This window comes from Haemorhous mexicanus, chromosome 9, assembly GCF_027477595.1.
Source record: "Haemorhous mexicanus isolate bHaeMex1 chromosome 9, bHaeMex1.pri, whole genome shotgun sequence".
NCBI classification, from domain to species: Eukaryota; Metazoa; Chordata; class Aves; order Passeriformes; family Fringillidae; genus Haemorhous; species Haemorhous mexicanus.
The window spans coordinates 22,872,798-22,891,678 of NC_082349.1; the positions used below are offsets into that span (position 1 = coordinate 22,872,798).

An 18,881-nucleotide genomic window follows, 5' to 3' on the forward strand; every position below is an offset into this window, starting at 1 on the left:
AAATCTTCCCTGGTGATCTGACCTACCCACCATATTCTGAGTTTGTGAGAGACAAATAATATCACTGTGACAGTCTCCAAGGGCAGAAATCCTTCACTCCATTCTTTTCTTTCTCCCTATCAGTCTATCAATCCCTGTGATTGCTGGGTTCTCTTGTGGTGCACCTCAGATATCTCACATATCTTGGTGAATTTGAATTCACGCCAAAATCATTACCATTATACAGATTTAACAGATAATTTCCATTTCCTACTTGTACTGTAAATTTCCTAAATTTTGGGGATTTCAGAGTTCACTATTTACTGTACAATATTCACGTAGGTAATTTTCACATTTACTTCATGGAAAAGAGCCTTTCCATAGAAACTTTGCTTCCCAGTCTGGTTTCTTACAGAGGAAATGAATGCTGCCAAAATTCAGCCTGTGTGGATGAGAGGATGAGGATGAGAAGTAAACCTTGTACTGAGCTGAATATCACACTTACATGTTGACCACAAGATGTAAATATCTGGGTGGCCTTTAGTGACATGTTATCTTTACCTGTAGTAGCATGAAGGCTTATCTTGTGTTTAGGTGGTGTTCTGGCAGAGACATAGCCTGGAGAGCTGTGAGGAAACCAGACAAAAGTTAGAGAGGAGCTGTTTGAGGAAGGAGGCTCAGCTTTGCTGGGATAATGCCACCCCCACTACCCTTTAAGGCTTGCCCCTGGGGCTCCTGCAGTTCCTCCCTCCGTGGTAAATCCATGAAGGATAAGCTACAACTGGCTGGAATCTGCATTGCCAGTTCTTCCAGGGGCCAACAGCTGGCTGGGGCCTTCCACACTGTGTTTGAACCAAGCTTAATGTCTTGGTGTATTATGACTGACAGGGGTTTTGAAATTATTTATTAACATATTCCTTTAATCTGATTCCACTGGGATTCTGGAATTCTCTGTGGGCTGTCTACTTCAATGCAGCAAAACCAGGATTTTTATCTCAGTTCTTTCTTTCTTCACATGGGCTCCTTAATTTTTCAAGCAAATATTCTTTAAATACTTCAAAATATTTTAACTTCTTGACTATCTTGATTACTTTATTGTGCAAAAGTTGTGAAGATAGGTTGGAAGCTGAACATTTAATGAACTTCCTATCCAAACTATGCTCTGCTGAAACAGAGGTAGATAGATTATCTTAAAGAAAGAACATTCTCTTCATTGCTCTTGCAGTTGCCTGCTGTTAATATTTCCCAGTCACTTCATATTGACATTTGCAGGGAGAACTTCACAGGTGGTGCTGTAGTTCATTTGATGTTTCAGAACTCCCTCATGCAAAATGAAAGGCAATTAAAAACTCCAGTAAAAATTACCTAAAGCAGTCAAACACACAGTTGCTTGTTATTTCTGCATTAAGCGCCTCATTTTCAGAAAGACTGAGGAGATCAGGCAAGTTGCCTTGAGGTAGCAGTGAAACACACTTGCAAAATTGGCTTTTCAACCTAATGGGCTGCAGAAGACAGATACACAAATCACATGTCCATCTGCTGTAGCAGCTGCAACTTTTCTCATTTTAGAGATAAATAAATCTGACAGTAAACTCAGCACTGACATAGGAGAAAGCAGTGGCCTTTATACAACAGAGAAAAGGAAAAACAGAACACCCACACTCTAAACTTGACATCTGTGTTCTCCATTTGTCTTGCATAAGAAAAACTGAGGTAACCACTCCCTCTTTCTTGAAAGAAAGGGTTTGTAGTGTTTTGGATAGGATTCAGACTTCCGTTGGCTATGGTCTTGTTCCAAGTAAATATTGCAGGTGTTACTGATAGAAATTCTAAAGCTGTAAGTGATCATTTTGAAATAAGTACAAGTCCCTATATCTTTTAATCAAACCCAATCCTGTGATTTTGTGTGTTCCAATGGGATAAGCACACAGATGTTAGGTGAGCAGAAATCTATCTGGGATGGCCACTATATTTGCAGTGATTTATGCCCAGCCAGGCTGCTCTTTTAACCTTCAGGATGGGGCCTCCTATTTCCTGTCTCCATTTTTTTTTTTCTTTAATATAATTTAGGTATTAAACAGATTTGAATGAACATTAAGTAATAAAAACCAATAATGACATATGAATTCTAAAAAGAGATTGGTACCTCTTATTATTGGTGTCTTATTTTATATAGATCTCTAACAATTTACATAAATTCTAAAATTCTGCAAGCAATTAGCACACAAATTTGACTGTTGAACTGACAGATTTTTGGGAAGTTGTTCCATATCAACACCAGAAAATTTATTTGTTCTATCCAAGAAAGTAGGATTATATTTCTCACTGATCTCTTTGAAGCAAGAATAAAGGAAAAGCAAGGCTGTAGAAGAGATGGAAGGAAACTAAACCAGCCTGGTCCAGTCGTATGAGGGTCAGCAAGGCCAAGGGCCAGGTCCTGCCCTTGGGTCACCATCACCTCTGCAGCCCTGCAGGATGGGGCAGAGTGGCTGCAAAGCTGCTCAAGGATGGGGGTGCTGGTTGACAGCCTGAGCCAGGCTGTGTCCAGGTGGCCACAAGGCAAATGGCACCCTGGTCAGTGCCAGGAAGAGTGTGGCCAGCAGGACCAGGGCACTGATTGACCCCTGGGCCATTTCTTCCCTTTTCTACCAGATTTTGTTCATATTTCCTGTTCTTGTTCCTGGACCAGCATGACAGTCCGCTGTCAGCACCAAGGAATTGGAGCAGGTTAACAGGAGCTAAGCACAGTTGATATCCCTCCATCTTTTTAAAACTGATTGAGTGGAGTATGCCCATGCAGTTTGAGATGTGGTAACTGAAACAACACATACATTGATCAATGTCTTTCAACCTGAAAAACTGCAGCTGTTGAACAAAGATGCTGCATATCTGTAGGAAAAAACTATGCTGAGAGTAAAGGGATTTTACACTTCTGACTTCTTTCAAGATAATATCTATTTCATGTTTTTGTTACAGTCCTTCCAAAACCAGCATTAAAACTGTTTTCTGTGTTTTAAATCCTTAACAGAAAGAGCGGGAGAAGGGATCTAACCTGGCATTTATGTTTCGACTGCCCTTTGCTGCTGGCAGGGTTTTCAGCATCAGCATGTTGGACACACTGCTTTATCAGGTACTATGAACAGTTATGTGACTTCACACAAGTATTGCCATCCATTTTATTGTCCTTAATTGCTAGATGACCCTATTTTCTGCCACAGGATCCATTAAAGTGTGTCTATACTGGGAGCAATCAATGGCAAAAGACAATGGAGCATGCTTGATGTGTTAGTTCAGTTATCAATCCCAAAACCACCCTGATGTTAGATAATTTGATACTGTTAATGTATCTCTCCACAGTCAAATAGCTTTGATAAGGCCTACATAAATTACAGATTATATAGAATAATAGGGCTTGTACTCTGCAATAAAAAACAGAGTCCCCATTCCCACACATGGTGTCCCTAACAGAAAGGAACAGAATTACTTTAATATGTAATTTATTAATCTCCTGCATTTGCTGATAAAGGCCTCAATTGCTTCATAGTGTCCTCTTCTTTTACTCATGCTGACTAGACCTGCAGAGGCTCTTCTGCATTAGATGTAAAGTAAGCCATGCCTGCCTTGCAAGGAATGCATTCAGTGGTTACAGTGAGACAGTGGGGGAAGAAAAGGCAGCTCTTCAACCTTGTGGCTCAGAATCCAGGAAGCAGTGATGACAGTGGCAATCAGGGAAGAGCACAGCTTCAGAGAGTTGAAGAAAAAATATCAGAAAATACAGTCAGGGCAAATGGAGGCAGTGGTTGCTAGTTTCAGGGTGGAAAATAGGCCAATATTGCTCAGTCTTCAGCAGTGCCCAGGTTTCTGCACACTGTGACACACCAGGACACCCAAGGAGCAGCCCTCAGCACCACCTGCAAGGATCAAGGCACACAACATAAGCAGGAACACCACCATGGCCACATCTTCTGCTCACCTGAGCAGCCTCCTGCCTTGCCTCTACCTGGGGGTAGCCTGTGGAGCTTTGGTACTCAGGTGGAAAACATCCTTGCAGGGAAATGAATTTACTTGGTAATTTGGGGCATGAAAGGTGTTCTTTCATCACAATTCTACTTCCAAATCAATTTCCTGAAGGCAAATCCAACATAAATAGAAAAATTCCTGGAGCTAAACTTTTCTCAAGAAGCCATTAATATAAAAAACCAGTCATGTATATGGGCATACATATTTTAAGGTTCTAGAAATAAATGTATTTGCATATAAAACATCTTCATAATCATGCCCCAGAATATCAGCATCACATACTGAAAAAAATATAGTGAAATATAGTAAATAATATAGTAAATATAGTAAAAATACCAGACATATATATAGAAACAAATCTGTTAATCAACAGCTTCTGCCAGCACATAAATGAGTTCAATATTTTATAATTGCTCCTAGACACGAATAGTCATGCAGTGACTTGACAGAGTAACACCATTCACCAGAAAGTGTTAAAACAAAAAGCCTCAAATGCTCATTGTCACTTTAATTCTACCTGTCCTTCCTTTGAACTGCTACTGCTCATAGGTGAACTGTCATTTTTCTAGAATTATCTTCCTTACTCCAAGTTAGAAATTCTGTAATAGCAGCTCTTTGTTCTTTTTCATAGTCCCATTTTCTGTGGTTTTCTTCTGCAAGAAACAGAGCAAATGACATGGGGAACATCAGGGTCCTTCCCATTACAGGCTGAAAGAAAAGCCTTCGAATTATCTTTAGGACAGTGACTGAAAAAGGAAAACTTGATCTTGCAAATCCTGGTGAATAAACTTGTTAAACTCATGAAAATTTCATGGCAGAAATGATGCTGCCAAAATAACAAATATGTTTAATTTGCAAACAAATTTTGTTTGAGATGCTCCTTGGCATTTAGCCCATCACAACTGGGAGACTACCAGTACAAAAATTAAAATAGTTGAATCACTATGTATCAAATGAAATCCATCTAGCTTCTGAGCTGGAACAAATCCAGATTCTATAGCTCTAAAGCATTTCTGTAACACCTTTGTGAGGTATTTCTTTGTGAAAACCTCTTGGTTAGCTGTGCATTTGCAGGAAGCCAGCAGAGCTATGGTGTGTGCTGCATTCCAAGGGTGGCAAAGAACAGCTCAGCCACAGCTAGAAGGGCACCCCCTGGCCCTCTCATTCCAGCAGCCCAACCCAGGAGGAGAAATATTTGTGATTTTATCTGCTCTAATGTCCATTCCTGGTCTTAATCTATACTTCTACACTAAACTTAATTTCTACCTTTTAACCAATAGCAACACTGTTTAGCAGAGCAACAAGGCATATCAACCCTTAAGAATCCTTCAGATTATTCATTTGAATAAAATAGTAGCAGTGTCACCTCAGAGAGACCCACTGAGGACTGCAGAGCCATCTAACATCTGCCAGCATTTCTTATGCACAGAAGAGTTCATTATAATTTCACACCTCGTAGGGCTAACACCTCACTCCACTGACACATCCATCTTTGCTTTTCCTGTGCCTTGGTATGCCTTAGTCTGCTGAATCTTGTACATTCCTTGCATGCACATGCAGAGCCAATTTAGGAGAACTTCCTTTATATAAGTTCAGCCAAAAGAAAGGAATAGGTGATTAAGTTACTTAAAGAGATGGACTGTAAACACAGATGTATAATTCCTTTGAAAGTCATACATAGTGCTAATGGTTGCCTACTCCTCTGTTCATTAAAGCTTTTTTTCTTTTTTTTTTGTCTCTCCTGTTAAAATATCTTGCAGTCATTTGTGAAAGATTATATGATTTCTATCACAAGACTTCTGCTGGGACTTGACACCACACCAGGATCTGGGTTTCTTTGTTCTGTAAGTTATTAAAAAAAACCCAATCAGTACAGAGAACCAGAGAAGATTCTGTACTGTCTGCAAAATACTTCAACTTTCTTTGTATGGCATTTCCTTTTGTGAAAGTTCAAGGAAGGCCATCTGTTCCCTTTTTCATCAGTGAGAAGACAAGGAAATTAAACAGAAAACATGTGCCTTTTTAGTTCCACAGCAAAAACATCTCCTCGAGAAAACACAAGGCATTCTGTTCTGCAGAAAACTGGAAAGTCAGGAAAACACAGGAATAGTGCATTTTATATGAAATAGCAATGGCAGTTCAGCAACCAGTGTAAAAATTAAGTAAATAAAAGCCAGGCAGCACTACCTGTATTGTGCAGCCCAGCCAGGACTATCTCCCAATCCCCATTCCTATGGGCAATAAAGGCCATGAGTAGTTTTTATATAAAGATCAGATGTATTAAATGACTAGGAGTTGGAGTTCAAAAGTCATCTTGTTAGTATATATGTCAGTATTCCCCAATGCAATTTAACTTTGTATATACACAAATAAAAACACAATGGAAGTAATTTTTACTAAAATAAACCCCACTTTTCTGTTTCCTCCCACACCCATTATACTCTGGGTAGCAAACAGATCACCACAAGTTGAATTATTTACAAGTTCCTTTGTGGCCATCTATAAAGAATGGCAGGAAGGTATCAATGATGGTTTAAAAAAGTTGTTTCAATAAAAAAATATGTATTTCTTGGCCAATCATTAAGCTTCATTACAGTGAATGTAAGAACACTTGAAAGTACAATTGAATCCCCAAAAAGGAACTCATACATCTTAAAATAAAGTTAGTAATGAAGTAAGTGAGCTTCATGTAAGACTTATGCCACTTATGCTTAGTGTACTACTTCCTCCCACATATTCAGCCTGCAGTCTGCTGGACAAAATTCAAATTCAAAATACTCATGCACTCCAGTCTGTCCACACCAGTTTCTTACTGATGACAATATTTCGTTTATTCATTTATATTTTAGTCAAAAATAGACACTGGGTGAAGGCTGCCATGTAAATTTAAAGTAATCTTAAACCAAGACAGAAGTTCATAATGCTAAACTGCTTCCACTACAATGTCTTCTAAACAGGGAGAAAGCAAAAGAAACAGTCTGACAAACTCAATAGAAGTTGCAGATTTGTTGTAGAGCAAAGGTTCAACACTACACTGGGATCATTACCAGCTGGTGTTTAGTTTTGGGGTTTTTTTCATGAGTAGCATCGTGAACAAGTGATAAACCCCCAAGAGTTAAAATTGCTCCCTCCTATTATTATTTGCTCAGATGAAAATCACAGAAGAGGATCTGTGGATTAGGACATATGCCAGACTGTATCAGAAGCTTTGTTCCTCTACAGGAGACATTCCAATTGGAGTCTACAGGACAGAATCCCAGAAGCTCACAACATCTGAGGTGGGTCACTCACCCTGCTGGCTGGTCACATAACCCAGGCTGAGCCCCAGGCCCCAGCAGAGCCCAGGGCCAGTGCACACCTGGCCTTTGGTTCCTGTGCTGCCCTGCTGGGAATGGATGGAAGGGAGCCAAGGGGCAGCTGGGCACAGCTCAGGAGTGAGCGCTGCTCTGACCTCCCTGTGCTCACTAACAGCAGGGTTTGTACCAAACCCTTCACAGGCCCTCTGGCCCTTGTGCCAACAGTGCCAGTCTCAAAACAGGTGGCATTTCACTATGTCACTGTGTCTCAAAACAGGTGGCATTTCACTATGTCACTGTGTCTCAAAACAAGTGGCATTTCACTGCTCACCTGACCTTCTAACTCATTCTCTTGTTGCTCATTTCTAGTTAGTGTTATTCAAAGTATTGTGGGGTCTCTCTAAATTTGGCTGCTGAACAGTGGTAATATTTTATATATGTATTTCTGTGTTTGCCACATAAATGTGTACATTTCTCCATCTCTCTGTTTATAAAAAAGGACAAAAACACTTTTTCCTGACTATTTAACATACTTTTTTTGTTTGGGAAGCTTTGATTTCTGTCGTGTATTATCCATTTGTTTACATGACCATTAGTACTGCCATCTCATTAGACCATGGCTTTCAAATGCAACAGTGAGCAATGAGTCTCTCCTTTCTTCTGAAATACTCAGACATAGTTTAAACTAATTTCCAAGATAGGTAATTTATATTTTATTTTCCATATTTCAGAAAAATATTAGAAAACATTTAGGCATATAATGCTTAATGGCAAGATTTGTTCCTGAGGAAGTACATTCAGCTGAAGTTAGTTTTATAAAAGGGTGATAAAAAAGCTGTGCAAGATCCCACCCAGGTCATGGGAATATCTCTTTGTGGACCATCACTGTCTCTGCAGGTGGCTTTTACAGCTTAGCCAGTGGACTCTTCACTGCAATAATCTCTTTTGAACTATAGCAGTCTTAACATGAGCCATCAAAATCATTCCTTGGAGAAGAATGTAGTCAGCCTCACTGCTAAAATGAAAAAAAGGTCTGTCACAGCCTTCCACTAAAGAGAGGACATACTAGATTTTAAGAATTCATTAAAGAAGGATGAGATAAAATTCATGGCAATGCTTTATTCTCACATTCAGGGCTGGGTCTTTAACTTCAGGTCCACAAAAAGAGAATGAGGAGTTCTGCTCTTACTTCCTATCAACTTTCAGTAGTAATCTCACAAAGAATTTGAGTTAAATCAGGTAGAGTATTAAGGAAGGGAAGTTGGAGAAACCTCCTAGTTAAATTTTCAAATTGTCAGGTGTTGGAAAAATGTGGAAGATCCTTTATTAAGTGAAGAAAATGCAGTTGTTGACAGATACTCATAACTTCTTCAAAATTAAAGCAAGTTTTTAGTGACCCAGTAACTAAATAAGAAATGAATCTAGCCTGCCTCTCAATGACTATCACACCTATGACCCAAACCATTTCCACTACACTCCAAAAATACATAAAAGAGATAAGAAATCTTTTTTCATTACCTATAGGCTGCTTTTCTGTATCTCCTGTTTAATAGTCCATATTTGTTTCTTTAGATTCACTTCTGTTTAAATTGTCTTTTGTTTTCTTTTCCCCCTTTGTCAGTCACGAGAAATGGCTTCACAAGTAAGTATTTGCTAATTGTTTGCCTGTTTCTGGGTGTCCTGGTTGAGGCAAGCCTCACACAGCTGCTGGCTTGCTTGCTCCCCTCAAGGTGGGATGGGGAGAAAACTGGGAGGCTGAAAGGGAGAAATCTCTTGGGCTCAGGTAAAGGCAGTTTGATAACTTAAGTAAAAGCTGCGTGTGAAAGCAAAGCAAAGAGTTTGCACACATTTCTGATGGGCAGGGGGTGTTTGGCCATCTCCAGGAAAGCAGAGCTCCATCAAGCATCTCATTCCTTCATCTTCTGCACCTGTTCCTGCAGAGCAAAGCACTCTGGATAAGGGGATGTCACTTTGGTCATTTGGGATCAGGTGTCCTGGCTGTGTCCCCTCCCAACTTCTTGTGCTCTCCCCAGCCCACTTGCTGGTGGGATGGGTGAGGAGCAGAAAAGCCTTGGCTCAGTGTAAGCACCACTCAGCAGTAAGGGAAACATCCCCATCATGAACACATTATCATCACACATCCAAAACACAGTCCCATACAGACTGCTATGAAGAAATGTAACTCAGTCCCAGCCAGAGACTGTACAGCTGGTTCAACTGTGGGAGTGAAATCCTCAGAGAAAATGGAACTGTGCAATGGATCATCCTTAAGTAAATGGATCTTAAAGCAACATTGTTCTGGACACAAACAGCTTGCTAAAATCTACAAGCTGACAGACTGGGAATTTCAAAGATGTCCTGTGGAATTCTGGTTCCTTTTGGGCCTGCTCCTGTTGAATTCTGAAGGTAACAAAGCATCCTTACGGTGAAAATATCATCTGGTGAAAGCCTTGAGCTTTAACACATTAAATGTTAGTGGAGAAAAATCCTCAGGTTTATCACAAAAGGAAAATGTGGCTGTACTTAGCAGTGGTTTAGACAGATTTTGGAGCAGAAAAGCATTTCTAGAGCCCTGGATGCAAGTAGCACTCTTGGTAGGCAGAGCAGTAAAATTTAGTTAGTATAGAACTTGCAGTAAGGTGAAAAATAAGTCATTGCTTCAGACTGGAACAGATGAAACTACACCTTCAAACTATTTCACTTCTTACACACAGCTCCCAGGGAGCAGCAAGGCAAGGGAGCAAAAATCTGAAGTGAATCAGTGCTGGGTGTTATCAGCACAGATATCTCAATCACATCATCTCAAATATGTACACTGGTGTGTCTGTGACTACATTCTCATTCCTGCCATGTGTTGACCAGCCTAATGTTTAGATTTTAGGCCATGAAACATTATGTTAGAGCATCATGCTCTAACAGAATGTAGGTCACAGCTGTCTGGCAGCACAAGTAAGCAATCACACCCTTCAGGGCACACAGTGGATATGTGAGACAGGAACCTGCCTTGAGAAAACAAAAAGCAAAAAAACCCAAGGGTTTAAAGGCACGTGTTTCTTCTCTGTGTGGCACAGGAGTGACACCATGTCATCAGTTATGCTTCTCATGCAACAGATTTACCTGCTATGGAACAAGAAAATGAAACTCACTGAAAACAATTAAACCTCAAAGTAATGATAATTACAAAAGTATTTTTAAATGAAGGTCAAGACTGGTCAAAACAGAGGGAGACACACAGAAGTACTTTGCACTGGAGTTTTATCTTCTGCCTGTTTAACAGCTGCCACTGGCAGACACACTTTTGTGCTGCTTTTTAAAGATAGTTTGGGCTTTGATTTTGCTTTGTCTTTAAAGCTGAATTTCTTCCTCTTGCATACAGCAAAGGGGCCATTCTGCACAGCTTTCTCTACAGGCAGGATAAAAACCTCATCGTTGCTGAAGTAAATATTTAGCTTTATCACCTTCCTTTGTGCTTTCAGCTCACCTATGTTTCAAAACTTCAAGCTAAGAATTTACAGATTTCACAGAAACAAAATACTTGTTCTTTCACTTGGCCTCTCCCTTTTAATCTCTGGCTCAAGAAGTGACTTACCCTCCTGCAGTGATGATAATTGGTGTCTGCCTTTACAGTACTGGTGCCACCAAGTCTGGTTATTTGTTTAGTCAAGAGCTTGACAAGGAAAGCTGCCAATGCAGGCAGGAAGAAAGGCAAAACAAGACCATCCTCTACACTCAGTTCATACCAACACCAATTTGTTCATACCAAATAGCTCCTTCCTACCCATAAGTAGCATTCTTATGGAATGTACTCTGCCTACCTTAGTCCTTGCTGTAAAATGCCCCTAAACCCAAAATGAGAGTCTAACAAACACCAAAATCAAATTGCATTCCTGTTCAAAGGGATCCAGGTTCTCTCTTCTTCCCTAACCTTAGTGGAGTCAGTAACAAACCTTCAAAAAATCAAGTTGTTTAAAAAAACAAAAAAAACCAGAAATCCCTTTTCTATTGCAAACTAAGCTGAAGAGCCTCAATAAATTATCTGGTCTTTACTTGAGGCTTATTGCAAGATCCTAGTCTAGAATATTAAAAATGTGATTTTACTTGAAGTGCTACAAGATAAACATCTGTACTGTTCTAATTATGGGGTTTGATTGTTTTGCTGTTTGATTGGGTTTGTTTGTTGCTTTTTTCTTTTACACAAATAGTGTGAAGCTCGTTTGTTCAAAAGTGAAAAATGCAAGTATCTTTCATATTGTATCCAGCTTACTCATATCAAATACTGTTTTATGGATTCCAGAAACCTCACAGATCTGTGGTGAGCCTCTTACAGAAAGGTTGTACAGCACCAATGAGGTCAACAGAATCTTGCTTTCAGATTTCATGTTAGTGGGCAAAGGATATTCATCAGCTCCTCTGTTAAATTTCCTTCATTCACTGATTGCTACCAGCATATTCTGTCTGAGGGGATTCCCACAAACTCAGCCTGTTCATTTACATCATCTTTGTTTTATACTTCATGTATTTACTTTAAACACTCACCATATTATAATCTGTGACCAGTACCCTAGTAATGTGCTTGCACTGACACCATCAAGGACTTTTCAATTTCAATGTCAATAAAAGACATTCAAATAGCACAAGAGGAACTCAGGATTGTTAAGGAAGTGGTTTTGAAAGTAGAAATTAAACTGCTCATTAAATCTAGAATACACCTTGAAACAATTTATCTTAAAATTTATCTTTTGAAATATTTCCTGTCATGTTCTCTAGGAACTTTTCTATGTTAGAAATACACCTGCAGTCCATCCACCTGTGTTATTTCAGTACTTGTACATGCACATACCATTGGTCTTATTTGGGTGGCATAAGGAAAACACAGCAGCACAGCAACAGATTTTGGCTCTTAATTAGAGGGGGGATTTGTCACTACATGAGTAATATCACTATTCTTTATGGTAGGAATCAATTACTGCTTTCACAAGAGGTGCCCTGAATCACACTGAAGGTTATGCATGCTAATTTCATGTGTGCTGGAAGGTCAGGAAGGCCTGGGAATTCGAGACACAGTTAACAGGCATGTTCTACCTGTGGTCATAAGAGAGTACTGAAAACACTGCAGCCAAAGGGAGCCATTACCTAATGAATCCACAACACACGTGTAAAAAGCAGTTACACAACTTGGATTTCTGAAAATATGCAGACTGGGAAGAAAGTCATTCGGGACTGATTCCTAGATTCAGGAAGAGCAATATCAGAAGGCTAAATTTGCTCTTCTCAGAAGCACAGTGCAATTGGGCAGAAAGTAACACTTACCTGCTTTTTGCACTTGATAAAAGTATTTAAGTTATAAATGAGCTTTTTACATGAAAAGTCCAAGTCTAGTAAAGGGTGCCCAATTCAGGAACACTTGCTAAGAAGGAAGAGCTGAACGCCCTCAGCTCCACTGCAGCCAAACCCCATGTCCAGCTGCGCTGTAAGAAAGAGGAGAGAACATCTTCGTCTGCTTCCATCTAACACAGCCCTTCATCTCTCTCGCCCTTTTCCTTTCAAGTCCCAAATCTCCATCAGCGTGGAGGACTGGGAGGACACCAAAGACACCAAAGAGCAGTTTGGCTGCCGCGGCAGCCACCGGAACTCCACCTGCAGCGACCAGTCCGAGCACCCGCTGCTGCGCAGGAAGAGCATGCAGTGGGCACGGCGCCTGAGCAGGAGGGCCCCCCGGCACTCTGCTAAAACTGCTGAGAAGATCAACCAGCAGAGAATGAACCTCTACAGGAGGTCAGAAAGGCAGGAGCTCGCTGAACTCGTGAAGAACAGAATGAAGCACCTGGGCCTCTCTCCAGCAGGATACGGTACCGCTATACAGTACTTCAGTAGCAACATTAGCATGGTGCAAGGTGAACCATTTGTAAGAAATGATGGACCCAAAACAAAAATACTAAGTTTATGATGGTGCTTTTTGTTTTGTTACTTTAGCTTTGGGTTGTTTGTTTTGGTTTTTTTTTTTTCATTTACCAAGAGTACCTTGGAGTGTTTTTAATGCGTTCTATTATCACCCATTCCTGTGCTGAGATGGAAGGCTCAAAAGGCAGCACGTCAGTCACATTTATATTTAGTAGATGAAATTTGCATGGTGAATTTATAAACATTCCCCAGTCATTGAACAGCTGCACCATATTTCCACAAAGCTCTTGAAATAAAGATGAAGTCAGGGCTGTTGTGAAGTTCACTCATATGTCAGGGCAGGGAGTTGTTTATATGCGAGGGGTGTTTGCCTTTTCCCCATAATTTTCAAAAATAATGCCAAATTATCATATGAAAGTCATTTTTAGAAAGCATGTTTCACTAGGTCTTTAGATGCCATTTTTATCCATCAAATCATTCTCCAGCAAGGCTGATGTCAGGCTGCTTTTTAGTTTGTAGCTTTGTTTTGGGGTTTTTTAAGCTACGGACAAGAACTCTGTAACACTTTTAAACACATGCACCTAGGTTGCCTTGCTCTGGCCTTGGCTGTGTAGCATGTTGGGTGGAAACCCCAGGACTATGGGTCCTAATTTCCTACAAACACCAGGAATTTCTATATATGTAATACAGGCTCTTTATTCCACAACCCACCTGAATAATTTCTATGCCTTCTTTCTTTAAGTTTCTGTACAACTCTCTGCAGAAAGATTCAGGCCTAAATATTTTCCAGGGGTTTCACAGGCCATAATAACCTTTGATCAAAGAGAAAAATGTTTTGGAAATTTAATTTTTATATTAATAACAAGAACACTATGTTGTAATCCTGCTTTTCTTTTCAAATCCTACTTAAAAGCCACAAGTAAATATTCATTTAATTACTCAAATTTAGGACTATTAGATACCATCTACAAAGCAGCAAAATCTTGATAGTTAAGTGCTTTACCTGATTACATTGATCTGATTCTGAGTTATACATTTTCCTAAAAAGCTACAGAGGATTTTTGAACACAGAAGCACTGCCTCTGCTTTTGCTTCTCCTCTTTAGTCTGATAAGATTAAAACCAGTCTCACTGCTGCAGCCCAAGGAGTGTGCCAAGAGAAAATTATACAAAAGATATTGCAATGGCAGCTACAAAAGTGTAGCTTAAACCTTAAAAATAAAAATTATCAGCCTTCATTTCAACCCATCATTAGGAGAACAGTTAAAAATGCAAGACACATACCAATTTCCATTTATATAGCCTTCACATTTCAAGCCCTCGGCACGGGTGATAAAAGGGAAGTGCTTCCTAGATAAATAGAAAAAGGAGAAAAAAGGTTTATGTTGACCAAATCTGGAAATGGATGAGAATGCCACACACCTGCATTTAACCTTGGTCATCATTTGAACTTGATGCCAGCCAAGCACAGGAGTCCCTGCTCACCAGAAACTCACCTAAGCTGCAGGACAGATTGCTAAGTCACACTGAAATTGGGTAACTTTCAAATTGCTATGACTGAAAAAAACCAGAAGATTTTTAAAAAATTAGAAAACAGGATGCTTTTACAGCTGAGAACTCAAAAGATAACCTGATAATGTCAGGTATTTTCAATATGAGTACAGTTGAAAAGAAATTGCTGAACTTATTTGAAATCACTCTGACACCATACACTTTTTTGCAGCTCTATGAACTTTCATCAAATTAATGTGTCAGTAGTAATGCTTCTCACAATTCATTTGTAAATGTAATTTACTTGGTACTTTTTTTCCCCTGTCCTCTAGATGAAATGAACGATCATCAGAACACCCTTTCCTATATCCTGATCAACCCTTCTCCAGATACAAGATTAGAGCTGAATGATATAGTGTAAGTTAAAGCATAGTCACAAGACCTGCAAAAAAAAAAGGAGATTTCTATTTAAAGAAATACCTAATTATACTGCATATGTATATACTTAAAATACAAATATAAATACATGATACACACATTTGTAATGTTGTTAACTTGTCATCCTCCTCTTACTCTGTATTTTAAATCGAAAAAATCTAACCAATGCTACCCCAGGAACTAAACCAAGCTCCTTCAAAGTAACTCTAAGTCTTGCTCAGGTCTTTTCAACATAACAACTGTGTGCACTTACCCTGGCTTGCACCATGTGTTTGAGTAACAGCTGTGGTTTCCTTTTGTAGATACTTGATCCGACCTGACCCACTGACTTATGTTCCAAATGCTGGAGCCAGCCGAAAGAACAGCTTCTGCAATACAGTGGGACAAGACACCAGGGAGGAGACACAGCTTTGATTTGGAACTCACCACGGCATTCAGAGACAGTTTTATACACATGTTGTTTCCACTAACCATTTTGCAAACTGAGTGGTATATTTTATTCAGATTTTGGAAACAAAATGACAGTGGGTAAGTGACCAAATGCAGAAATGTGGTGCCTAGAAACTCTGATTTCAGGGATTGTCAGGTCTGTGGCCTGTTCATGATAGTTGAACTTTGTCAGCCTAACAGAATGATGACACCTGTTGCTATTTAACCCACATGAACAAATGCCAGATTCTACCATGTTTTGCTGAGGTGCTCCTAAGCATATTTAGGTGGCAGCATGTCAGTGACTGAGCTTCTGACCAAAGTCAGATTATCTGATGTCCATAGAGAGACAACGCCTGATTTGTAGTAGCAAATATGTTAATACCTAAAGCTGCCAACAAGGCTTTGTGTGTCAACAATTAGGTCTTTGAAATAATTTTCAGTCTCAGCCTGTCACCCATTTTTATTAACACAGATTCGTTTCAGTCCCATTTTAGCCTCCAGAACCTGGGTTTTTGTTCCTTGGGTTTGCACAGACCAGGCTGAATGACACAACCTGGTCACACTGCAGAGGCTGAGATTGAGACACATCAATGCAGAAGAGCCCAGCTGCAGGAAAGTCCCTCTCATCTCACACAGGCAGCTCTCCCAACACTGGCAAAAAACTGGGAAGTTACTGTGTGAAGCTGCATACAGTGGTAGCTCAGGTGAAACACAACCCTTTGAACCTTGGTGGGTTTTTCTATAGAAACCTGAGTAGATTATAACACAGAAGTGAAAGCATCCCTCTAGGGAATGATTCCTACAACAAGCCCTTAACATTTTCATGACTATGCCAGAACTACAGTTTGTCCATAGCATTTCATGTCTAGTATCCAGATTACCCAAAAGTGATAGGTTTTAAATTAAATTATGTATCTCACTGAAGATTAAAGAGATTTATAACCCATTCCACAAAATGATTGTAATTTCACATAGTGTGAAAAAGCATTATGGATCTAAAACCTCTGCTTCATCATGATGTACTCAAGAAAGCATCTGCTTGTGTAAGAAGCAACTACAATTGGTCAGGTTTTCTACAGAATTAAGCATGTCTGTCCATGATCTTTCAAGATCATTGTCACAAATGGGGAAGAACATACTTGAAGTTTTAAACCCCCTTCTGTTGCAAGTGTCCACATAGAACCAAGTAATTTTGCAGATAGTCTAATATGGAAAAAATTATTATTCTCTGATCTCCCTTGATGTCCTATTTGTTAAAAAAAAAAAAATCAGTCAAAACTGTTTCTATTCTCCTGTATATTAATTGGCATAAGTATATTTTATTTCTGAAGCAGAAACCACAACCAAGTTGCCCAGTAAGCAGCTCCTGGATGTGAGCCTGTTTATCAGCATTGTAAGGATTCTGAAATCAAGTCACGTTCATATTGGGAATGACAGAAAATCTGCTTTTACTTCCTGCCTTCCTCTTAATGATTCCAAGGTTTAACAATTCAGTAGTTCTGCTTAGAGTCCATTATTCCACACTTGAGTCATTCACTAGTTTATTCACAGATAAAGTATTTCGAATGGGCACTGTGGGAAACAAAGAAACAATTGAAACAGCTGCACAGATTGAAGTCTGCACTTTTTCAGAAAGAAAAAGAAAGAGGGTATGGTACAGGATCTCGTCCAAGACCTGTCATAGAAGTTACCCAGAAGAGTTTGCATGTGCAGTGTGAAGAACTTTTCTGTTTTTAATACTTTCAGGGAGAAGACTCTATTCCAATTGAATATTTTTTTAAAAAATACAAGTTTCTTAAAAATGTTAATTCCAAAATATTAGAAGGGTCTGTTGTTGCATTCTGAAGGCTTCTCTGATGGAGTCTCAAAGAGGCAGAGAGGCTTCCAGAACCATGGCTTTCTCCAACAGGCAAGCTGGATATCCTGCTTTTAGCCTGAGTCACAGTTCACAGGAATTCCTGTGTGTGTACAGCACACACCACTGATTTAAGGACTCTGCCAAAAGGATCCATAGCGAGGCCTTGAGTCCTCCCATTTAACAGCCCATAAAGCAGCAGAAACAAGCAGTCAGGTGTGTCCATTTGCCCACTTAACTCAGCAGAATTGCTGCTCAGCTGGATTGGAATAGTGGTATCTAATGTGACCCGGTATTTCTCCAGGCTTAATGAATTTCTAATTGCTCATTAGCCCCAGAAGATTTGCTAAAGCAAACACAAAGACAGCTGGAGACACTTGGAGTCCCTAAAATGAGTGCAAGGCAATCTTGGCGAACCAAACACTTAGTTCTCTTCAAAATCTGCTGGAAGACAAGCAAGGTAGTAAAAGCTATCAGCAGCTTCTGATGAAGCAGAAGTTCTAATAACCCATGAATAATGTACCACAAAGTTCAGCTATTCAGAATAATGCTGTCTTTCATGTTGAAAGCAGAACAGGTTTGCTTCCTCTGGAATATCTGCACAGACTGCATTCTAGTGGGATTTTGATCACCCAAAACCAGCCTAAGCACCACTACATTAACCCTGAATGAGACAGTATGCACAGTCCCTCAGTGGCCAGGGAGGTGATTCTTTAATGGTCATCCTACAGGCAATCTTATGTTCACACACTTTTTTCTCATCATGATTATCAGAAATGTAACACAAGCCTAACTGGGCTGGAGACCAGACTGAGGAACGGGAGTCTCAAGGCTCAGTGCTGGAGAAGGGATGATGAAGTTCTAGAATGAGCAGAGTCAAATGACTGTTGAACAGAGGGGATTGAGCAAGCAACAGTTCACTAAGTAGAGGGAGAAATGTGGAGCTGTGAAAAAAAAGATTATTTCTATCTCTGCTAACCGTATGTATTTTTCCTCCTGGCTCACTTCTATCAACAACGCAAAGATGGCCCTGTTCCCCAGCACTGCCTTAGCACTGCCAAAGCAGTTTGGTACCCAAGTCACAGACCCAGAGAGGGAAGTGCTAGCTGATAATAATTGCTTCATTCTCAAGGGAATCTCCAGCAAAGCCAGAACCTATGAAAATGTGTTACCTAGTCTGCAATAAAAAAGTCACAAGAACTTTTTTAACGGCATTCAGTGTGTTTCCTTAACTGTTTCACTCCAATTCCACAACACACATGAATTCATCTACAAAGTAAAAAGCATAAAGTTCTTGAGTTTTTAAAACCTGCTGTGGAAATGAATTAGTGAAGTTTGACATTTTGTCTCAGAAATTAAGAGCGGTTATTTCCCAGCATAGATATTTTCTCTCTCTCAAACAGCTTTATACCACAACTACACTTTAACAACTTCCAGGTATACAAATGCATATTTCTGAATATTACACAA

The 18,881-nt window shown here is 39.7% G+C and overlaps 1 protein-coding gene and 1 long non-coding RNA gene across 10 annotated transcripts in view; one reads left to right on the forward strand and one right to left on the reverse strand.

Moving 5' to 3' along the window:
• KCNT2 (potassium sodium-activated channel subfamily T member 2) overlaps nt 1-18,625 on the forward strand; it is a 115,358-nt gene extending 96,733 nt beyond the window's left edge. For 5 of the 9 annotated variants that reach the window (XM_059854482.1, XM_059854479.1, XM_059854481.1 and 2 more), the window contains 7 exons: nt 3,008-3,109; nt 5,760-5,843; nt 7,149-7,277; nt 8,917-8,937; nt 12,844-13,189; nt 15,019-15,103; nt 15,427-18,625. In XM_059854482.1, the coding sequence (XP_059710465.1) occupies nt 3,008-3,109; nt 5,760-5,843; nt 7,149-7,277; nt 8,917-8,937; nt 12,844-13,189; nt 15,019-15,103; nt 15,427-15,538 (879 nt within the window). In that variant the 3' untranslated portion in view covers nt 15,539-18,625. The remainder of the gene's footprint in view (nt 1-3,007; nt 3,110-5,759; nt 5,844-7,148; nt 7,278-8,916; nt 8,938-12,843; nt 13,190-15,018; nt 15,104-15,426) is intronic. The other 4 variants (XM_059854483.1, XM_059854480.1, XM_059854478.1 and 1 more) reach the window with 3 other exon arrangements.
• Nucleotides 540-15,494, reverse strand: LOC132331242 (uncharacterized). The gene is made up of 5 exons (XR_009487519.1): nt 15,378-15,494; nt 14,480-14,545; nt 13,908-14,008; nt 12,606-12,763; nt 540-605 (listed from the first exon to the last, which is right to left on the reverse strand). It is a non-coding gene; the product is annotated as an uncharacterized LOC132331242 (long non-coding RNA).
• Nucleotides 18,626-18,881: the final 256 nt, after the last annotated feature.